Source organism: Sturnus vulgaris, chromosome 1 (genome assembly GCF_052056855.1).
Source record: "Sturnus vulgaris isolate bStuVul1 chromosome 1, bStuVul1.hap1, whole genome shotgun sequence".
NCBI lineage: Eukaryota > Metazoa > Chordata > Aves > Passeriformes > Sturnidae > Sturnus > Sturnus vulgaris.
Window position 1 is genome coordinate 100,841,747 of NC_142243.1, and position 23,715 is coordinate 100,865,461.

The 23,715-nt window shown below is 36.5% G+C and overlaps 1 protein-coding gene and 1 long non-coding RNA gene across 10 annotated transcripts in view; both read left to right on the forward strand.

Moving 5' to 3' along the window:
* The first annotated feature begins 428 nt into the window (after window positions 1–428).
* On the forward strand, window positions 429–7,574 carry LOC148225377 (uncharacterized). Of its 2 annotated transcripts, none has more exons than XR_015803780.1 (3): window positions 429–679; window positions 4,816–4,890; window positions 5,771–7,574. It is a non-coding gene; the product is annotated as an uncharacterized LOC148225377 (long non-coding RNA). The 2 variants fall into 2 exon arrangements; XR_015803781.1 differs by having other exon boundaries at window positions 429–633.
* A 7,355-nt stretch (window positions 7,575–14,929) lies between these two features.
* Window positions 14,930–23,715, forward strand: part of RTTN (rotatin) — a 77,039-nt gene continuing 68,253 nt past the window's right edge. For 5 of the 8 annotated variants that reach the window (XR_015806550.1, XM_088172614.1, XM_088172612.1 and 2 more), the window contains exons 1-8: window positions 14,942–15,041; window positions 15,649–15,836; window positions 17,086–17,281; window positions 18,949–19,038; window positions 20,209–20,287; window positions 21,491–21,605; window positions 22,109–22,259; window positions 23,183–23,348. Coding sequence is in view for 6 of the 8 variants with exons in the window: in XM_088172614.1 (XP_088028740.1) it covers window positions 15,011–15,041; window positions 15,649–15,836; window positions 17,086–17,281; window positions 18,949–19,038; window positions 20,209–20,287; window positions 21,491–21,605; window positions 22,109–22,259; window positions 23,183–23,348 (1,016 nt within the window). In the remaining 2 variants the exon portion in view is untranslated. Of the gene's footprint in view, window positions 15,042–15,648; window positions 15,837–17,085; window positions 17,282–18,948; window positions 19,039–20,208; window positions 20,288–21,490; window positions 21,606–22,108; window positions 22,260–23,182; window positions 23,349–23,676; window positions 23,713–23,715 lie in introns of those variants that run through there. The other 3 variants (XM_014870908.2, XM_088172640.1, XM_088172625.1) reach the window with 3 other exon arrangements.

Consider the following 23,715-nt stretch of genomic DNA (forward strand, 5'->3'; position numbering starts at 1 on the left):
TCCAAAAAGCTGGTCTGTAGAAATTCCTCTAACAATTTTGTCCCTTTTTTTGTTGTTGTTTTATTTTTTTTAAATCTCAGCGGAGACAGAGCTTCCAAGTTGGAGCAGATCGTGGTTGCAATTTGCACCAATGTAACCAAGTTTTGAGAAAATGGCTTACAGAACAAACAAAGACATAAAGAATCAAGTGTTCTCCATGTAACAGCGGTCTAACAATAGTTTCACTTTATGTGTAGAGCTTTTGTTTCTGGATCTGGGAACAGCATATGGGCAATTCCTCTTACCCTCAGAGGTCAGATTCCATTATATCTGACCTCCACATTACAAATTAGCAAACAAAGCCATTTGTGAGCCTTCACTGCTTGTTACTGTTATTCATGCAAATCTGCTGCAATGTGCCATTTAGGACAGTCCTTGCTGCAGCTCAACTACACTACTATCCATGCCAGTGGCCAATAGACTGAGCACAAAGAAAGAAACAAGAAGTTAGCATCGATTTTCCCAGCTGTCCACACCTGCTGGCATTAATAGCAGAGGTATCTAAAAATAAATGAGCCAGTCCTTGGAGGAGGAATGAGAGTCTCGCTCCCAAGAAGCAACAGAGAGAAGCCTGCAGAGAAAAAGAAGGAAAAGGTGTGAACTCAGTTTTACAGGAGGTTCAAAGCTGTTAAAGCCCCAGGTGGGAGAGGAAGAAAAGAAAAAAAAAAGAAAGTTTACATTGAGAAGCAAGTATATTTCAATTCAGCCATTTAGATGCTTATTCATGTTTTATTTTTTCATAAGGCATACTTAAAGACAATTAAATATGATTAAAACAACAGCATTGATTGATTTTGGTGTTGCATTTTATTTAGAGTATTTTTGGTTCAAATGCTGTAAAATCCCAGTATCTTCAGAAAGGGCGTGTGCTGTGCCATGAATAAAACAATTTAAACTATATTAAATTGGGGGAAGCAGGTAGGAGGACACTAGTAGTTTTGGAGTTAACCTCAAATAGCAAAATTTTAAGCATGATTGTTATAGCCACTTAAATGCAAAATCTGTAGTAGAGGGAGTCAGACTACATTAACTCCTCTTTTTGGTGATAGCAAAGTGGCTTTTACTAGAGAGTGTAAAAAACTGTCATGTAACAGCCAAGAGATGGGCTGTTTGATCTCATAAATTCATTCTGTATATAATTTGCATAATTTTCTGTGACTCAGCAGTTGTTTATCAAATAACTTTCATTATACAGAACTTCATGGATTCTGAGCCAAGCATCATTGTAGCATTTATCCCTTCAAGTTTGACTTTAAATTATGGACATTTCCATGTAAAAGAAAAATTAATTTATTTTATGTTGTTAATCATAAAGGAAAAAATTCCAAAATTTGATGGCACATTGGTGTGGGGGGGGGGACATGGAGCATTTTTGCATAACAAATGAGTTACATAATCTGTAAGGTAACAAATTAAGATAACCAAATTTCTGTTTTCCTGAGTCTTCCTGTCCTCAAATCTTGATGTCTTTTCACTATGGGAAATTATGTGTATGGGAATTATTACATGTAATATGCAGTAGAGTACAGGTAATAAGTCTCCACTGAAAGGCTTATAACCAGTTTGCTTACTACCAATGTTTTTAGGCCTCCTTCTCTTTTGCATGAAAAGTTTTAGGTGAAAATCAATGGGAACTTTTTCCGGTTTCAGTTATATAAATGTAGTTCAGTATAGTCATTGGGATTTACTATTTAGGATCTTCTCATATGTTTAGGGTTTCCAATGGACATTTTACAAATCAGAAAATTACAGGAATTTTAGAATATTAATTTCTATGTAAAAATAGGAAGAGGAAGAACAAATACTGGGACTTCTGATTTTTAAAATTTATAATATACAACTAGTAATATAAGGAAGTGTATTATTATGAATATGATTGACCATATATTTATCTCCTTTTTCTCTTTCTTATGTTTAATAGCTAACCCTTCCAGTGTTTCAAGCCACAGGCCCAGCAATTTCAGTGATGCATGGAGATAAACTCATCCACACAATTGTAAATCTTCCCCAGTGTTTTGGCAAAATATACTGTATACTATAAAAGTACTGAATTTTTCGCCTTCATTGAGGGCCTCTATCCCAGCTAAGGGTCAGACTTTCTTCAAAAATTTGACCTTCTTTAAAAATTTGATCTGCTCCTCTTTATGCAAATAAAATAGCAATTTAGGCATAGATATTTTCTATCTGTTTTGGTTGTAATTAGATAGCTCATCACTCCTTAGAGGATACTTTTTTTTCTTTAATTGTCATAATGTTATAACCAAACTACCAGTTAAAATTGTGTAACTTATTACTATACGACATAGTATATCTGAAAATCCAAAGTGCCTTGTTGTATCTTTCTATTTTTTACAATAATTTTTTCCATGCCATTTGCCAGGAACAAGCACTAAAATGCATCCTGAAATGCTGCACTGTTCATTGCAGCTATTCAATACACTGCTGAGCTATCTCTAATATCAATACCTTTTATTTCCAAAACTAGTCACACCCGGGCACTTAAGAGTGCTTACTTCATCTGGGCCAGTATTTTTTTTTAATGTTATGAACAATTTTCTCAAACAAGGAAGTTCTATTAATATAAGTTTACAGGCAAGAAGCTCATGTCTATGTTCTTCTCTGACTCATGTGTTATCAAAAGAATGAGCGTCAGCTTTAGAAAACTCCATTTTACAACTGCAGCCTGAAACTTCAAAAGTATTTAGAGTCTTTCAAAGTCAAAAATTTGCAATGTTAACATCTCAGATTAAACAAAGAGTAACACAGAGAGAAAAATTCACTAGCTGTATTTGTGTCATGGAAAGATACAAAGATGGGATTTATCATACCTGATCAACATCTGCATGCACACTCTATCTAAACCTGGTAATCTATTTAAAGCTTTGCCCAGTGTGGGATGCTTCATCTAAAGAGGAAGTCTCGCTACTCTTTCAAATTCCAAGGTAATTTTGTAATGCTGTTGAAAGCTTAGGAGATGCAAGTATTTCCTAAATTGACCAAATACTAAGCTGAGCCCTGAGGCTTCCTTAAAACTCAGGACTCTGCATGAGACCATAGCTAGGATGTGGTTCCCTGGCATCCCCTCCTGTACTTGCTCCCTGGCAAATATACAGCCAATAGCTGTATTCAACTCTTCTCAACCAATTTAAAGCAGAGAAAACTACTAAAATGATTCCTTAATAACAGTGAAAAAGCTTAAAGCTTAAAGCACCTGTGACTGTGCACCCTCACTCCTGCAAGTTTTACTTAAATATCTTCCACACTTGAGGACTGAGTCTCTTCTAGAAAGGGACGTTTTAGTGCTGCTGGATGAGATAGCTTGCTGTGCTAACTATTAAAACTGTCACATCCATAACAAATAACTTGTGATGAAATATTTAAGTAACAGGATCTTTCTGGATTTCTAGTGGCACTCTTTCAGAGAGCGCACAAGCCTGCAGAGATTATTAAGTCAGTGGAATTTCTTCAGTAGTGAATTACTGCTCATTTTCTCAGAAAGAATTGTAAATGTAGCTGTATATTTTATTGTAATATATCATTTTATCTTAGAAGTAGCAGAACAGATGGGGTTATCTCAGTGTCACCCTACTTAGCTCCCTTTTTGAAGCTAGTAATTGTCAAACAATTTCAGCATGAATGTTTATCATATAAGACCTCAGATCCAGAAAACATTTTTAAAATTAGTTGTAAAATATTGCTTAAATTATTTCTGAGTTGATCTGAATAAAATATAAACCAAAAATATTTTGGAATTGAATTGTACTGAGGGATATTTTTCTCTCTCCGTTCTGAGCCCTAGCATTTTGATATCAGGATTTGACAGTTCTATTTTTCTGAAAGGCCAGCAAAATGTTAAAGAGGAAAACTAAGATCCTAAGAATAAAAAACTAAGTTCCTTTTGAAAAATGACCAATATACACCTTAGGCTGGTGTGCAATTTGCAGTGATGTCAGTGGGCTTGCATTTTTATGCATTTTTTTTTACTACAGCTTGAAAATCACATTGATTAATCCTGAATTTCTTTAGAGACAGAAAAGCTTCTAGAAACTGATGTTTTAAGAAAATGAATAAAAAGGAATACATATAGAAATTGCACAGGGGAAGAAGGTTTGAGACAAACAACATGCTACCCAGTGATAAATATATAGAAGGTGTTAGAATCAGAGTCTGTTGTCTGTCAGGAATGAAAATGTAAGCATGTAAAATGGAATGCAGAGAAAAAGATTTATCTTTACTAAAATATATATAAAGTAAAAAAAACCCCCAAACTTCAGAATATTTACAGAAGTCAAATACTTGAAATAGGCTAAATAAAACCTTCATAAATACTAGACAGTACATTTTTGTCTTTAATTCAAAAATGAGCTGGAAGACTTTCTAGACTTTCATTCGTTCGTAATTTCTGGATGTGGATATTGCAAAACTGCCTAGCAACACTGAATGTCCAGTCCCTTATTGTTAACAGGATTGAAATATCTAGCTCTGTTAGCTTCTTATGAAAACTGTGAGCCCTAATTCATCATATTGTGTTTAAAAAGATGCTTTGCAAAAAATCTACAGATTTTGAGGAGCTAAAGGATGTTTATATCCTCTCTTTTGTTAGTGTTACAGGTCATGCATTGCTTTCTTTAGTACTTTGTCTTAAGATAGCTACTGTACCAGTGAAGTCATTTACTTCATTAAATTTTCTCTTAATATTCCTCAAGAGGACATGCAGGAAATCAATTTTCCTTCTTACTATGGACTGGGAGTAAATTTTATATTGCTCTTTGCCAGGTGTCCCAGGTTTTGCTGCTTGCATCAGTGATGGCTAGATGTAGAAGGAAAAGCAGGAGTCTGGATATGCATAAGGTATTTTGAAAAACTATTTTGAAACATTGCAGAATGAACTAAAGACAATTGTTGGCTTAATAGATGAGAAAAATGTTTTCAAGGGATAATGACCAGCTTCTGGGGGTTTCTTTGTTGTTTTTTCTTTTTTTACTTTCCCACTGAAGACAGTCAGTTGTGATAACACACCTAGTAACAAAATAGAGGTTGATAACTTTTCTTCTGTCTCTGAGTATCTTCTGATGTGACTGCTGAATCATGCTTCTATCTTTCACACAGCTGACTCTCCCACTTTCCCAGGTTGTGCTTCTGTTGTATGTCAGTCCTCAGGGCAAAAAAAACCAGTCTTGTCCTGCATTGAAAGTCCTTTGTGTACTGGCTTGGTTGCACAGAGGGGTGACTTATATCTCTTAATTTTTAGAACATTATCTTTAAAAACATAACCAACAAAACAAAACAAAAAATAAAAATTTTCAATAAAACTTATTTTCATTAGTTGGCATGCATTGAAAACCACATGTCAGCTAGTGGGTGTGTATAAACACACAGCGGTGAGGCTGCAGCTGGTCTTCGGGCAGAAATATGCTGCTGCTGAAGCAGAGCAGGATCATGTCATTTTGGAGTGTACAACCTATCAAGCAGTAATTTGGGGATAGATTGCAGTTTTGACCTCATGCTAGCGAGGAAGATGAGCTGTATGCTAATAGCAGTTCCCAGCTCTGCTCCCTGTTGTGCTGGGAGTGCACACACAGCAGCTGCTGCTGCCCTCAGCAGAGCTGTGCACGCCCTCTCCCACACCAGCGCATCTCCGCTGACATCTGGGTACAAACAGCATCATCGCTTGAACCCTGTCAAGGCTGCTGCCTGCCATTAATCAAGTTTCTGTCATCACTTTTGTCAGGTCCTGATGAAACAGATGAAGTTCTGAACAAAGCAAAATAAGGAAACAGAAGAATATGCTATCCTTCTTCATTCCTCTGCATACACTTTTGGAGAAATGCTAGCCAAGAGCTTGTCATTTCACTGAGACATAGCTGCACAGTGATACAGCTTTCAGACGGTTAAATGGGTTGCTTGCAGCTAAAAGAGAAATCCGGGAAGAGCAGAGACCAAGCCTCTCACTTTGAAGCATCACCGCCTAAATGCTGTTTAATCCATACATGGCAAGGTGATATGAGCCCACAGCCATCCTTCTACTAAAGTGAGAGCCAGTAATAGACCCCTGACTTGAGAGAATTACAAGATTGAGATCTAAAAAAGAGATCTGTGGCTCGTATTGGACAAACAATTATCTAGCACTAGTCCCAAAGAATCCACACACTGCTTTCTGAAAGGGTCACACAGCTCAAATGGATTCTAAGTGAAACTAGTTATTTTCTAATTGTAAAGCTAATTAAATTGTAAAAAGAGACTTAGTGGCACTGGAAACAGTATTCACATTCATCAGATACAGCCTTCTTATTAAAAGACCTGCTGAAGTCCTTTAGGCTGGCTGAACCTCTCTACACCTGTCTAATCCAGGTGCCCTCCAGTATTTGTGGAGAATATTTGCCTAGCGGAAACAAGATAATTTCTAGGCATGTTTTTGTGACAAATGTCTCTCTCAGAGATAAGTAGACATCTGCTTCCTTCAGGCAGTGAACAAAGCAATACATATAACCGAGATACTCTTTCCTCTGCTCCTGACATTAGCAATGGGAAGGTATATATAGCTAGGTGGCCCTTTTGCTACATCCTACATTCAATATACAGGAATTAAATCTCAAAAAAACCACAACCAAAAAAACCCACAAAAAGCCCACAAACCAGATCAAAGCTAAAAAATGAGACAAAAAACTTTCAAACATATCATCATGTAATGAAATGCAGTCTTTTGTTCCATAAAAGGAAGAAGAGAAACATTGTCCGACAAAAACAGTGCTAGCTCTTCTAGTGGCCACCATTACATTATTCATTAAAATGTCAGTGTATTCTTCTTCACAAAACATAGGGGTTCAGAACATTTAAATACTACCTGTAAACAGAATGACTTTTCTATGAAAAAATTAAAGTTAAAACATCATATAGTTTTATCACTGTTTCATCCAAATATGCATATTTTACATGATATTTGCTAGTAGTTATAGATGAATGTGTGAACTAAGATGGTAAAGAATTCAGTACTGAATAAAAATATTTTTAGCCCCGCATGTGTCATATATCTTGTATCTTTAGGATGCTATTAATAAAGTGTTCCTATATGAAACAAAAAAAAGGCATTGGCAAGGATTGAAAAAATATATTTTTTTGTCATTTTACACTTTGAAAACCAATTCATTGATAATAGCATAAAGCTTTCCAAATTTTCTTGCTCATGAATACTTCAGATTATTAACATCCCTTAAAAGTGCCTATATCTGAAAATAAATCCTTGGATAATGCAGGCCATCAGACAACTGACTCCTTTAGGCAGCCGTGGCAGAATTACAGTTAAAAGAAGTTGGAAATCAGAGACAGGTGAAGAGAGGTGTAGTGAAAATCTTTTTCTTGTGTTACTTATACAGATGTATATACACATAATAAAATAATAATAAATATATTTATTTAATAATAAAATTAAAAAAAAATATAAACCCATAATTCTGGTGAAACATAGGTGCTGGGTTAGTTTTGCCTTTTTAAATAGCGTTGATAATGAAGTTTCAGTGTTCTAATATATGACCTCTTCTTCACTGAGTCCAACTGTATTTTCTGTGGTTTACATTTACCATGTTAACCTGGTGAAATTATGATCAGAAAAAAATAAAGTAAAAATGACAGGTTGGCAGCTCTGCTGGGTGTCACTCTATCCATGTTTCATTTATTCTCTCAGGCTACACATGCCAGTACATTAATAGAGTGCATTCAGCTACCTGCAAACGAGCCCATTTCCCCTCTGCTCTCTGTCATTCATTGCCTACTGGGACTGAAAACTGCAGAGACTTGATCTTGCTAATAACCAACCCGGTGGCTAATTCTGGAGGCAGAACACAGTCCATCCAGCTCACTGCTTGGCAGCTATTCTGACTTAGCAGTGTGACATTAGCTAAAACTTATTTTTGTCAGTTCACTAAGAAAATATCACTAGGTGAAGGCATACATATGGTTACATTTTTACATTGACTTCTGAAAAATGTTCTCAGGATATTTGGAAAAATGCCTGTTTAAAGACAGAACTGAAGTTTAGTACAGAAAATAGGTTTTCTGCATACAATATACAAATGCTACAGGTGAACTTGAGTATGATGCTTTTGACAAAGTGGTTACAGGATCAAAAAAAAGATATCTAAGAGCTGCCATTCAAAGCACGCGAGCAGACAGTCTTCAATTTTTAGCAATTCAAAGAGAGATATGAGGCTGAGTAGGAAAACATGTAGGGAATAAAACTGAATGACAATTATATAAAATCAGTTAGATCAATTTACAGATGAAATTATCAGCAACAAATATCTTTAAGATCTGTAGTCATTAAAAAATGTACACATTTTTCCAAGACTGTTTAATTGTCTTAACAAGCTCTGAAAGCTTGCCAAAAAATTGAGAAGTCTCACAATTGTTCATGTTACTGTCCAAGAACATTCAGGCAATTACAGCTCTTGCAGATGTCATGATGTCAGATTTGTGGGCAATGACAAGCCATGTGATTTTTCTGCTGTCTTCACAAACATCAACTGATCAAAGTGCAGTATTAATCTCCAAAAGTTACTGTGCTTATATAAAAGCATGCAGCAACAAATGAAACAGCAACAGCAATACTTAGAGGTCAAAGAATGGTATTGCAATATACCTGGAGTCCAAGATCCAGTTTCAAAGGAAAGTCACATGAGAAATCTAGAAATCACATCTGTGTTAGACACAATATTTATAAGTCTATAAAAAGTTATGAAAAATAAGCCTAAATTTGCAATGCATGCATACATCAGTTCAAAACTGTGTTTAAGATAGAAGTTCCAATAGTTTTGTAATTTTTATGATCTTCATTACAGAAATTTTTTTCCAGTATATTTCTTTTGAATTGATTATATGACAGAGAGCATCTAACTTGACTGTCAAATATTTCAACTTATGACTATTGTTTTTTCAACATTTTTTCAAAAGCTAGAAAAGTTAAGAACATAAAGTATATAATTCCAACTGTATCTCCAGTCAAATCACTGCTGTTCGAGTATGTCTTTTGAGAAATTGTGCCCTACTCAAGCCAGGACGTAATTGACACTATTATAGTTGCTTCAGTAATTTTCTTCCTCTTGTCAGTTCTGCCTGATGTGAATCTACAGTGTTCAAAGCATGCAAGCCTCATGCATGAAGAGCAGGCCACCTCTCTTTTGTGTGATGAGAACCATAATTTCGAAAAATGTGGAAGATTCTTGAAAGCACAAGAATCTTGGTTGGATACAGAATCTCATTTCTTCTTTCTTTTGGCACCATTTTTGGCTATTTATTAATTCTAAAGGAAGAGTAACATTGGAGAAAAGCAATAAATGTGAGGCACTAAACACTGCCTTCTTTTCCTTCTGAAGTTAAATAATGGCCAAGCTTGTGAAAATGACTAGGTGTGTAGGGTAATAACATGAGTTTGCAAAACACACTTTCTGAAGTAAATAAAGAGCATCACTTAGCTTGCAGATACTATTATTACTAATTAACAGTGATAATATTCAAAATTATATTGAGCTTTATTAATGTCACCCAAAGTTTTTAAAAGTCCATAAATTAATGATACAAAATGACTACTCCATCAGTATTTTAGGAAATTATTTCCTGTTTTGACTTAGTCTTGGTAATTTAATTACAGTTACATCAGAATAAAAACAAAATGTCATAATGTGGGCTAAAATGTGAATATCTTCCAAATCCAGAAACTTATTACTTAAATGGTTTTATCCTTTGCAATGATGTACAGCATTAATATTAGTAAAAAAGAGTAACCCCCATGACAATTTTATAGTTCTCAAGAATATACTCTTTCCCAGAACTATAGAGCATCTTCAGATGTTTAATATTATCCAAGCAATAAACTACAGAAGCAGGTCCCTTTAGAATAAACTGTCTTTATGAAGCAAATGCAGTAAACCATGTCTTAAATTATATAAAAGTAGTAGAGAAGTGCCCTGATACAAACTAAAATGCTAGATGTTTTAATAACATCTAAGATTTTATCAGTGGTTTATTAATTTTAAATGACATAACCATAAACTTGTTCATAAAAAAGAAAATATTTGTGGCAATTATGTGCCCTGAGACAAAACTTCTGTGCAATGCACTATGCCCTCAGGTGAAGCAAAGCAGTTATGTACATTAGGCATTGCATTGCCAGCTCTTTCTGTGAAGTGGATGCAGATTCAATTCATGGCCATTTAATCCAGCCTTTTCATTTTGGAAAAGGACCCAAAAAACCCCAAACAAGCCAATGTTTGGTTTAATTTCTGCCAGTGCTTCCAGTGTCTATGGGCCTGTTCTACATTAATTTGCCTAACCTCCTGTACCAACAAATTCTGCCAGTTCATCACCCACAAAAATGTGTTTTTATAGGTTTTAAACAAACATCATGGAAGAAAGATTTTCTCGTTTTTCTCTTTAGGTTTCTTGAAGGCCTTTTGTTTTGCAGTTCATGGTAGACATTCATATTGATATTGACTGACTCACCAAAGACAATAATCTGTATGAAATTAAATTGTCTAGCTATTATTTAGTTGCAACTGTTTTTTCTGCACCACTCTATAAATCAATTGCATATCTGCATACGCAATTTAGCACAGAAGATAGATCCAGCTAAATGGAAATTAAATAGGAAAACAGAGAAATTAGAAAGTCTCACTAGGGAAGAATATATAAAAAATAAATTAATAATATCATAAATGAGCTTCCAAATGTGCATCTGCTCTGCTGCAAATACAAACACTTCTAACACATATTTTGGTTTGTTATTTTGTACCTGATTTAGAAGCAGTAAAACTCAGGAATTTACATTAAAGTACCTGATGAGATCATGTCACAAACTTTAAGATAATGCAATAATTACATGCTATTCTTGGCTGCAGAAATCTCAAAAAACAGAGAGGGTTTATACATGTGGCTTCACTGGCATTAAAAGAAAACCTTTACAAAACTGCTATCATTCTACTGATTTAGAATATTAATTTCAGGAATTTGGTACTCAGTTAAAGCAATAAATACACAGCTACTGTATACGTCCGGGTTGTCTTTACTGTCCATGTGCAATAAATCCACCCACTACAGACTGCATACATAGATAACCAATAGTTGGACGCTTGTTTGTTTGTTTGTTGCTGTTGTTGCTTTTAATTTCAGATACTGATGTATTTTTTTACCAATAGTAGCTAGTGAATAGAAAAGTATGAGAAAGCTTGGGGTGAGAGCAAGCAAGGAAGGCTTTCAGGGTCAGAAATTATACTTTTAAACTGACCCTGAAACAAATTAAGAGGCAGACTGAGAAACAGATTAACATGCAAGGATAATTTTCTTATGTGGGGAAGATCTCATCTCAACTCTCTTGTCAATTTCTGCCCCCTTCCATTCCCAACACTCTGATCTCTTTGCTTTCTGTCCTTCCTTTTGGCAATCTTCTTTCAGCTGGCACTTCACAAAGTTAATTTTAACTATAGCAGTCAGTGATGTCTGGGCATCGTAGTCCCTATTTGGTGTTCCTATCAGAGAGCTACTGGGAATTTATGGGTTTTTTTTGCATCTGACATGCCCTGATATTTCTTTGTTCGGTTGCTGCTCCTTGAGATAGGTGAAAAGCCAGACAGCAGGAAATTCCCAGAGAACTGGAAGTTGCAAGAGTTAAGCTCAGAAGTACAATAAAGATATTATCACTAATGGTATCAAGGCCCTGTCAGATAGAGTCTTTGATATGTTGATCTTCAGAGAACTTTTGGAATGTAAAAGGACAGAAGTCAGAACAGTAAAGAAGGAAAAATATGTTATGAATAGACAGCTTTGAAAAAAGGATGCAGAGATAATAAGACTTCATCCTGTAATGAATGAGTCACAGAATAAATAAAAATGAGACTGAAAACTCCTTAAAAAACTCAGAAAAAGTTTTTCAAGCTCCTGTCTCTGTATAACATTTGAAAGAAGGGAATTTTAAAATTATGGCACATCCTATATTGAAAGTGCTAAAAGATGGCTTTTGTAAGAGAACCTCTACAAAACTGTGAGAATTATAAAACCATCTTCATTTATGCACCTGCAGTTACATGGTAAAATGTCATGCACACAGACGCACAGCAATATCCACTGCTTGTCCACCTTTCATTGGTTTATTGAGATAGAACCTATTTGACTTAGAAGATATTAAAAAAAAGTTATTTGAATTATAGAAACCAAGCTTGTGAGGAGTCAGGAGTAGGCAGCTCTTTAAAGTTCATCTTATGTAGAGTGCAGTAAGGAAGGAACAAGGGACAATGTAAATGAGATCAGTGACTAATTTTCCCAGTGGTGAAACTCCTACACATTTTAACTGTGGATCAGTAAGAATATACTGGGAAGAAGAATTACACATGTTAAATAATGTCAATGGAGAGGAAAAAGTCAAACTGGCTTCAGAAGCAGTCATGGGAATATATAAGCCAAAGGAAACAAACAGGTAAGAGGGAAAGCAGAGCTGCTAGTGTGAGTCGAAAACAGGAGATGCAGACATAGAGGGAGTCAGTGCTCCCAGTAATGAGAGACTAATTTTCCCCTATTTAGGTTGTTTTATAATGCCAGCAATAATTATTGAGCCCATCCACCATTTCTTTTCATTTTTAATATCCAGTAAACCTTTTTCTCTGTGTGTGTGCATGTTTGGTTACTATTTTATAGAAATATATGCTTTCCCCTAAATATATCACTCTTCTATTTCTAACAATAAAAATATTTAAATTGAATATCAGTCTTGAGCCATGATAGCATAAAGTGTATTGCACCAGCTGATACAGCATGCCCCTAGATCAGTTTTGGATAAACAATCATCTCTTTTCTATTGTTTCTAAAACAATAGCAGCAAAACTGAAGTTGTTTTTCAAGGTTATGGTTATTTTTTAAAGTTTAACCTAATTAGGCCTTCGTTTAAGAAAATCTGACCAAAATGGCCACAGTTACAGTGCAAGAGTATATTGGCAATGAAGAGTGCACGTGTCTCCTCTATGAAATGCTTTTTTAGCCCCTAACACCAAGGGGCTAAAACACCTAACACTGAAGACAGCGTGAGAAAACTTTTGTTCAGCGTAGATTGACCGTATTCAAAGAGGCGAGAAAGACCTGGATTGAACATTCCTATAGAGGTGAATGATGAGCCTTCCTCCTGAATAAATGCTTTTATTTTGGGAAATGCCTTCTTCTTTGATTCCTTCTCTTTGCTGCAGAGATTGGATACAAACTCATTTTATTGTTATCACAAGTATCACATGGGGGTCACATAAAGTTCGCACCAGTCCTATTTGGGGAAATGTGAGTAGCCCAGTGTGTATCTGGTTAGAGCTCTTCATATTTCATTGAACAAGCATATCGTGCACAGCTAAAAGGAATTTTTACTCAGTAAGAGATGCTTCTCTTGTAATTGCTTTTGAAAAAGCACGGATAGACCCCTGTGAGTTCAGCCTCCTGTGCTAAACAAATCTTGTTGCAGCAAGCCAGTACATTTAATAATTAGCTTAATAAAGTCCCATTGTTATATTGCTCTACAGATAGAAATACTGTCCTGCAAAATGACAGACGGTTTTGAATTGTAAAAGTCAAAAGAATTTAGTGAAATTTTGATAGAGCAGATGGAGGACATTAACATGAGTTTAATGTGAAAGAGTAGCACAGTTATGGTGACCATGTGGAGAAAGAATTTGCCACAAACTGAGAGGGCAGTGACATATATCCTTTGGAAAGCATTTGTATGTACTAGACTGCACCTTTACATTTTTGTTGGGTGCTGACAAAAATGTAGTTTCTCCTGCCATACATAGTAAACTCCTCTCCTGTGACTATTATAAGGCCATCTTATTTTCTGCACCTGCAGCTACGTGCAAAAAAATTCACGAGCATATACACACAATGTCTATTATTTGTCCACCTATCATCAATTTATTTTTTCCAATTATGATGGCAAGTACAAATTGTCAAAATTAAGATCAGTCCTTAGATCAGATGACCAACAATGCGCCATGTCTTTAGTATGAGCTTAAGAAACTCCTTTGCAAATTGCCCTGCATTATAGACAAAATAATGTAGTCCTAGAGTCTAGGTTACATAAAAAAGAAAACCCAAACTCTCTAATGATTCAACTCCTACTTCACCCCCTCATCGCTTTGCTTTACATGAGTCAGCAAAGAGATATTTTCCAGGGCGCTGTCAGACTCATCAAACTGACATCAGCAAACACTCCGTTATTACCAGAAATTGTAAAACTGTACAATGGCTTGGGTTGGAAGGGACCTTAAATATAATCTAGTTCCCACCCCACTGGATGGGCAGGGCACGTTCTACTTGAACAGGTTCCTCAGAGCCCCATCCAGCTTGTCCTTGAACACGTCCAGGGATGGGGCACCCACAAGATCTCACATGACAATGTGTTCCAGTGTCTCACCACCCTCACAGCAAATGATTTCTTCCTAACGTTTTACCTAAACCCACCATCTTTCAGTTCGAAGTCATTCTCCCCTGTCCGGTCACTAGACGCGCTTGCAAAAAGCTCCTCGCCCTCTCTCTAGTAGTCTCCCTCCCGTACTGAGAATAAATCACGCCCTAGCGTAGCTTAAGGCTATGTCCTCTCATCCTGTCCCTGGTTAGTTGCCTGAGGGGAGAGGCGGCTCCCACCTGGCCACACCCTCCCCGCAGGTAGGTGCAAACACCCGAAGCTTTGGAGCCGCCGCCATCTCGGCCCGCGGGCCCGCCGCTGGCGGCGGGTCGGGCGGCGCGGGGCCTCACGGGAACTGTAGTTCTCTGTGGTCCCTCCGGCGCTCCGCGGGGCGATGAGAGCTCCCGGCGTGCTTCGCGCACAGGGCCGGGCGGCGGGCCCGGGGCGGAAGCGGGCGGACTACACTTCCCGAGGTGCTCCGCGGGGGCCTCCAGCCGGGCGGCCGGCGGGTCCGCGCGGCGGTTGAATGCGGGCGGGCGGCGCGGCGCGATGGAGCTGTCGGCGCTCGTCAGGAAGCTCGGTAATGGCTCCTCTTCCTCCCGGCCCCACCGCCTGCGGGGCTGCGGGCAGGGCCAGCTTGCGGCTCGGAGCTGCTCTGCCGGAGCCCGGCCGCCCCTGCCCGGCCTCCGCCGCCCCTCGCCGCTCTTCTGCCTGCTGCTCTTCCACTCCGCTCCCCGCGGCAGGCGTGGAGGGGGCGGCAGCGCTCCCCTAGGGGGACATTGCTTCCATAAGGGAATGCCAAAGGCTTTTTCTTCAGACACGGCACCTTTCGATTCGGTGGGCTTGGGTAGTTTTTTGGCCGGTTGGTGAGTCCGAGGCAGCTTTCCGTACCTACAACATACTCTGCTGGACGTTCCGGCACCAGGTTATATGAGTAGAGGCGCATTTGCCACTGCATTATATCAGGGTATCTTACAACGTCTCACCGCTTTATAATAATGCGAACACACTTGGTTAGGTTCTTGCGGATGTGTGTAATCCTATTTGCCTTCCTGGTAATCATAATACTAGCAGCTTATAAGCCGGCTTTTTTTCACTGCATCTCTGGCAGTATTCTGCTTCTCCAAATAAGAAAAAAGTTACGTCAAATAATTTTATGGGTGTCTTAATCTCTTTTTTTTGGGCAGGTCATGAACTGACAGAGATAAGAGAGCGATCTTTGAAAACTATTCTGTTTAAACTAGACCACAACTTGATTTCCTATGCTGATCTGCTCCACGAAAAAGCGCTTTTTCGTAACCTTTTGGAGTGGTTCAATTTCCCAGTCGTACCAAAAAAAGAGGAAGTATTAAATTTTGTGAACAGTTTGATCAAGGTATGACATACTAACATTCATTTATTTTTAAACTATATGTTTTTAGAATACTGAAGCTGAATAATAAAGCTGGATATGACTTGACTTTGTAGCTCCATGTAACGAGATTTTTAGAGAGTTTTCCAAAGACAGGAATAATAAAGCCACTGTGTGTAGACCAAAGTTGATACAACTTCAGTTACTTCAAGTGGGTCAGAAAGATAGCGGAGAAAAGTCGTTTTTCCTGAGTTTCTGCTTTAGTTTCTCCGCTTCTTCAGTTTCTCATTTAGTGCTTCATTTTTAATTTGGAGCATGTTTTGCAGTTAAGCATTTGCCTTGTTCCTGGAAAGTAAAGACTTGAACATTGGCGCAACTAATTTGAGGAAATGTTACAGAAACTTCAGATAGCTTGGATTTTTACATTCTTGTGTTTTAATCTCTAAACTGCAACTATGCAGAGTTAAAAAACAACCCATCCTTGATACTGATGGATGGATGTCATGGTTTATCCCCAACCAGCAGCCAAGCCCCATACAGCTGCTTGCTCACACTCCACCAGTGGGACTGGAGAGAGAGTGGGATTGGTAAAAGGCAGAAGACTCATGAGTTGAGACAAAGGCAGTTTTATAGGAAAAGCAGAAGCTACATGTATGAACAAAGCAAAACAAGGGATTAATTCACCACTTCCCATGGGCAGGCAGGTGTTCAGCGATCTCCAGGAGAGCATAGCACCCTCACACGTAATGATGACTTGAGAAGACAAATGCCATCACTCCAAACGTCTCCCCCTTCCTCTTCATTTCACCCTCTTTATAGACTGAGCATGTTGGAACTACATGATCTTTAATGTCCCTTCCAACCCAGGCCTTTTTGTGATTCTGTAATATGGAATATCCCTCTGGTCAGCTGGGGTCACGTGTCCTGGCTGTGTCATTCCTCCCAACCTCCCATGTACTGCCAGATCCCTTGTCAGGAAAGCAGAAAAGCCTTTGGTTGTGTGTAAGCCCTTCTTAGCAGTAAAAAAATATCTCTTTATTATCACCCCTGTGTTCAGCACAAATCCAAAACACATCCCCATGCCAGCCACTGGGAAGAAAATGAACTCTATCTCAGCACAATGGTATAAACAAATAAAGGCAAAATATAACTTAAGAATTTCAATTCTTTTCCTTCTTCCCCCTGCTGCTCTCTATTCCCCACCCCCATCCAGAGACCATAAAGACCATAAAACTCTTCAAACTAAATTTATCAGTTATTTATCTTAATGTAGCATCCACCTGCTGCCCAGAAAATGATTGGAATTGGTGCAGTGGAATTCTTCTCTCAGCTTCGCTCTGATGTGGATCCAAATTTGCAGGCCATAATTGATGGGATTGTGGATGGACTGTTCTTTCTTCCTTCTGAACTCCCTTCTACTTCTTCAGTATGTTATCAAGCTCAGTCTCAGCCTTCAGTAGATCAACCAGGTAAACTAGATATTTTGAATTGTAATTTTATATCAAAATAAAGCAAGGAAAAGGCTATGAGAAGCTGATGTTTTCAGGCATAGTAGGTGAATTATTCCTGAGAGATCAGTGAAGTGTGTGCTAATCAGATTCTGCGAGACACAGTGTGACCTTAGCTAAATCACCTGGTGGCATTCCTGTAATGGAATTCCCTATCCATTTCCTCAGTGTATAATATCTGTTTTCTATAATGTACAAAGAGCATGACACAACTTCCAAGAACAGCTATATGGCAGCAAGTGTGTAGCAACTTCATATAAATCTGTAATTTAGCCAGTATGCTTTGCTGCTGTTCTTTGTATAGTAGGCTTTAGCTTGGAAAGCAGTTCAAATCCTATGAGAATAAAAGCAGCAGTTGATCCTGATAGAATGATTTTTGAAGCTACAGTAGTTGTATGCACTATCTACTTAGTATTGGTTAAGCGTTTGTCATAGAAGAATACATAAGCTTTCTTTAAAATGTCACATTATGTGTAAAATGCTATTGCTTGCATCTGTTATCTAGCTCATTATCTGTCTATTACAATGATTTACATTTCCTCTAAGATATAGTCTAACTCATTTGGTTCTCCTCTTCTGCCTTAAAAATTTTAGAACAGAGTTTGGAGGAGAAAATTGCATATCATATTACATTACCTTCTGCTTATTGTGGGAAAGACACTGCTGTTGTACAGTGCATGTAGTGGTAATGACCACACTTCTGTCATTCATACTGTGCATTCACAGAGGTGAAAGTAATTTTTTGTGGTTTCTACCACCTCTCTAATGCTTGGAGATTTAGTTGACTAGAATTATGTGTGTGTTGATTAATTTTTCATCTTTTTTTTTCCTTCCTATGCCCACATAGGGGCAGATTTTTTGCTTAATGTTTCTACTCTATGGAGAAGAAAAGTCTTTTACATGTGCATTCTTAAATTATGCCTTTCTGAAACAACTCAGTTGAAGTTATTTATACTGTAAATTGTATGCATGTGTGGATGGAATAATCCTAATGCTTCCTAAAAGGAGTCTTGTATTTTTCTTTTTGTTTCAACTTCAGTTACTGGAAAAAATTGTAAACTAGTAACCTGGCATTATCTAGCTTGATTCTTTGAACCAAATATTTCTGGAGAGATTGCTTTTAGCGTTAACATTTCTTGTGTATATTTTTATACAGTATGCCTATGAATGATATGTAGCAATATAGACAAGAGGGTGACTTTTCAGGTGACCTAAGAAGAGAGCAGTTTAGTAGAAAAGCGTTTTAAGTAATCAATTAAAAAAATTAATTTTATTACTACAGAGGTAGATTAAAGGAAAGCCATTTGTTTGGCTGCCAGTCCTCCATCAGGAAATACATTTTGTATAAGTGTTTTTGCTGTTGTTTGTATGGTATGCAAGATAGTGTAAAAAAATGGAGAAAAATGCGCCCTTTACAGTTGCAGAGTATGATTATAAAAAAAATAAACATCGACACACTCTTTTTACTCTATTTGTCTGATCATCTGAGACTATTTTAACCTATTAAGGAAACTGATTTAAAACTCAAGGGCAAGAGGGAAGTAGTTAAAGAAGAGCATGAAAATAAAATGAGTTTTTCTTTTCTGTGTGTGTGCATTTTTTAAACTTACTCCCTTTTTTTATTTTAGTTCTGCCTCAAGAGGAATTATTCGCTGGATATTTTTGTCAAAGTAGAAGTCATCTGCCGCAGTTAGAAATATCTCCCAAAAGAACAGTTGGTATGTGTAGTTATAAAAGAATATGTTAATTACAGAAAGAGCTTTGAGTTGTAATTTAGATGGAATTCCATTACAAATGTGGATAGCAAAATTGGTTCTTCTTTTTCTTTTTGTTATTCTGTGAAATCTAACACCATAGAAGCTACAATTATAATGCTTATAAAAATGACATTCATCTTAATAGATATTTCCCTTTTCTAGTAAATAGTATAGCTCTTTGGAATATCTAAAGTACATTAGAAAGTGCTGCAATTTAAAAAATTGTTTAAATTGACAGTGTTTTCCAGATGATTTGTGTTTCATAATCAGAAGTGACTTTAAGGATTAAGTACCTTTTATTTCAGCAAAACTTAGTCTGAAGTACCTTTCTACTTTTTAGAAAACTGGTTTAGGTGCTAGGGGGGTCTTTGCTTTGTATTTAAATGAAAACCAGTGATATGCTTTGCGCTTTTTTTTTTGTTGAATGATATATAGTGTTCACTGACAGGCACATATCAATAATATTTTGGCAGGTCTTTGCATGTACCAGTATACTAGTAGCCATTCACAGGAGAGTGTCTTATTTAAAATACACTGTGGTGCTGAGATCTAGATTTTAAAATATGACTTTGCAGTTACTGTAGGTAAATCACCAGTTGAGTTTTTAGTAGGGTATCAGCTATCTTAGCAATTGCACAGTAATTATTACAAACTTCCAAGTTAAAAATAATTTTAAAGTTTTTTTCATTACAAAGTTATTATATGTCATAATTTTGTTAGAACAATAATTTCTAGTGCTTTCAGAGTAAAACCATGAGGTGAGTTTTCCATGTTTAGAGATCATGGTAATGGATAAAATATTCTTTAGTAGCAGATAAAAATTATAATTTGATAGAAAGCATGATGTGGCAGATTGAGTATTCTTCCACTAATGCGGTATTTGTTATTTGCTAAAGCTTCCTTCAATATGTATTTAATTTGGATTTGGTATGACCTTAGTGATGTTTTGATATTGCTGAAAGCTGTCATTAAAAGCAGTGAGTTTGTGCAAGCCTATATTTACTGAAAGATGCTTCTTTTGTTTATACAAGATAGTATATTGTTTATAAGTTTTTTAGTTTGCCTTGCATGCATACAATATAGTATTTCTATAAAATATATTTCAAGACATCTGCTTTTTTTTTTTTGCAGTGAAATGCTTGAAATTTTCCACATTTCCTTGGCTAACTCTGACTTCGACAGATAGGCATGTTCTTTCATCAAATGAAAGGTGCAGTAATAGAAACATTGCAATTTCCTTGTAGTTTTTCAGGAATAGTGACTGTAAATTGCTGTCCTTCTGCATCATGAGGTTGTTCCTGTAAATAACCCAATGAGCTAATTTTTGATAAATGGTCTTAAAAACTGGACTGAAGCTGGGCAGTGTCACTCCATTTTTTGTGTTTAAATCAGAGTGTCTTTGGGTCTTTTGTTCATGATATTTCAGTCTGTGTTTTAAATTTCTTAAGTGGATCAAAGACTTCTTTCAGCTAATAATAGAACAAGCTGGAATAAAATAATTGTTTACTTTACCCCAGGACCATTTGGTAGGAAAATCCCTACTTTGAGTAGTAGCTTAATTAAGTTTAGGCCAATAAGTTTAGGTACAGGACCTTATCCAGGCATTGAGTCATTCCAACTGTCTTTCTGCAGTGATTTTTTTTTCTTTAATTTAGAAAAAGTGTTTGAAGTGCCCCAAGGGAGAGTTCTGTTGGGATTCCTTATGAGTTGTCACAGAACTGATAGATTTCTAGCATAGGTTTTTTTGTGTGTTTGTTTTTTCCTTTTGAAAATCTCTGAAGCTAGAGAACCTGTTTAATATTTTATTTCCTTTATGTTGGAGTGTAGAAAAGGAACACAGATTTATAACATTGGACATATTTGATTTTTTACAGTGTTTTCAGAAACAGTGGTTTCTGAATCATTTGGAAAAAGTGTAGTAGACTATCCTAAAGATTCTTTTAATTTACTAATATTCATCTTAGAGAATAGCTAATGAATTTCTCCCTTTATGGAATTTCCCACTTACGTAATGCAAGTGCTTTTAAGTTATACATGAATCTTAGTAATGAAAGAAACTTTCTTACTGGTAAGACTTATATTACTTGCTATGTACCACTGAGATAAGCACTAGCTTCACAGGGAATTTCCAGTAGTTCTTATTTTAATTTCAGATTCAGAATCAATAAAGTTAGTTCTTTTTGGAACCAAATTTTACTTATGGGAATTGAGTTTGTTCTTTGTTGTTTATAGGATTCATATAGCTAAGGCATAATTCAACTGAAAAAATGATATGACAATAGAATTACAGAGTTTTTTTTCTTTAGATTGTTCAGTGTTGTGATTATAACTTTCTTGTAAAGACTTGTTCAGGCTAATAATTACTGCTTGGTTTTCTTTTCATTTTAATACATATTTAAATATGAACTTGTAGCTCTTTGAGAAGTAACAACCAAAGCTTAATTTGGAGTACATGTGAGCTTCTTCAGGATGTGATTATGCAAGATTTTCCTGCAGAGATCTTTCTTCAAAGGCCAAAGATTGTACAGGCAAGAATTCATAAAGTTTAAAGTTTTTATTGGTATAAGCAATTCAATTTGTTTTTAAACAAAATAGTTGAACAGAGGTACCTTTATGCTAACTCCATGTGCATAGGAAAGGGGACATTGGCTATATATTGTAGTTTTAAAGGTTTTTTTGCTTGTAACAATGTATTTTGCTAATCAGTAATTAAGTGTTTTCTGAAGTAATACTGTATTTCTTCTGTATAAGAAAAATGTGTGTGGCTGTGTTCTGCACACCTTCTAGTAGGCTCCCATAAGGAAAGTAGTGGCTTTATTGGAAATACGTTGTGAAACTTGACTTCTTCTTTAGGCCTGATAGTCTTGCATTCAGTAATAAAACAGTAGTCGAGCCTACTTTTTCTTTGCTATGATTTTAAAAAACACTTGCAAACACTTTTGAGCTATATTTGGTGTAAGACTTGCTGGTGTGGTTGTTCATGAAGGTGATTAATGTTCAGATCTTGATGTTGGTGGTTTTGTCTTTGCAGAGCCTTTTGTCTCTTCTAAACCTGGCTTTTGGAGGAGATGGAAGACACCAGTTGGCTTTGCAGGCTGTGTCGTGCTTGCAACAACTCTGCATCTTTTTGAGAAGTAGGCTTAACTTCCATAGAGATCCAAGTTTTTCTTCCTCGGAGCAAGGTAGGTATTTTTAAGTATTTCAGATACTGTTGTTTTTACTACAGGTAAGATGGTCTAAAATGACAGAAGAAAAACAAACCCAGAACCTTATAGCAAATGTAATCTCGTGAAATTGTTTTGCTAAAGGGATGATGTTCAGTACTGTTAATGTTAATTACAAACCTTTGAGTACTTGCACTATTTTAAAGTACTTACTCAGTTTTACTTTCCTGTGATTCCCCATTCATCAACTTCTCCCAGCGTCCAATTGTTTGTATGTCAGCAGGGGAGGGATTTTTAACCAAAACTGAGTTAAGTCTGTAAAATAAAAGTGGGCAAAGTTTCAGAAAAGCTTTCAAGCTATTAGTACTTAAATTAATACTAATTTAATGAGCTATGTGACCTTTCATTTTTTTTTATGCTGATCGCTAAAAATAATTTAATCATTGTTTTGAATTTTGCAGTCATGAGGGCTGCTTCACAATGTTCTTAATGATTAAATATTGTAGCTTTAATAGTGTAGATTGCTTATAATGGTCTTCTTGTTTCCATTTTGTCATCTGAATTGAATCAAAACTTTGTTTCTGTAAATTTCTAGTCTGGTTCTTTTAATAGGATTGCCACTATATTTGGTGTCTTAATGAATGGTACTGGCTGCTAATTCAGTTATAATATCAACAAGTCCAATAATCTTACCCAGACACTATGTTTCTATTTTTAAAACTCAAGATTTATGATTCAGCTGGAATCTTCATTGGTTTTTGCCTTGGAATTTGGTTTCCAAACTCTGCTACTTGTCAGTGCTCAGTTGCTCTGGGTCATCAGTATTTACGTGGTATTTCTTTCCATATCTTACCTTAGTTACTTTTATTGTTTGCTATGTAGTATCTTTCACAATAACGGATATTTTTAAGGAATACACATATTCTTTGTGTTACATAAAGGCACAGCTTCCCAGAATTCATCTATATCTTACTGTCAAGAAGCAAGAGGTGCTCCTCGTTCTCAGAATCCATCACCTGGAAGCAGTAGTCCCCGGCCCTCTGTAATTGGACGGACAGTTCAGCGTCCTAGAGGAGATGGTCAAGATTGGGATGCAGTATCTTCTAGGTGAGTGAAACAGGAAATAACTTACACTTTAGTTAAAAACATTTTAATATTATATTAGGATTATATTATCGGCTCCTTGTCAGTGTGTGGGTTGATGCAATGGCTTTGGTAACTTGTGAAGATTCAAACCATGTTTATGAATTAAACTATTCTTAAAGTAGTGCTCAGAATACATAAAATCATTGCCACATTTTGTACCCAACCACCATTTTAAACAAAGTCTCTTTCTATCATTTGTTTTTGCTTGTGCATGTATTTGTAAGACACAGAAAAGCATTTATTCAGTCTATTGCTGGAAAGTCAGGGATTTTTCTTTTTTTCAGCAGATGACCTCATAAGTTCTTTTAAGTGGAATGGCCTTCCTGTA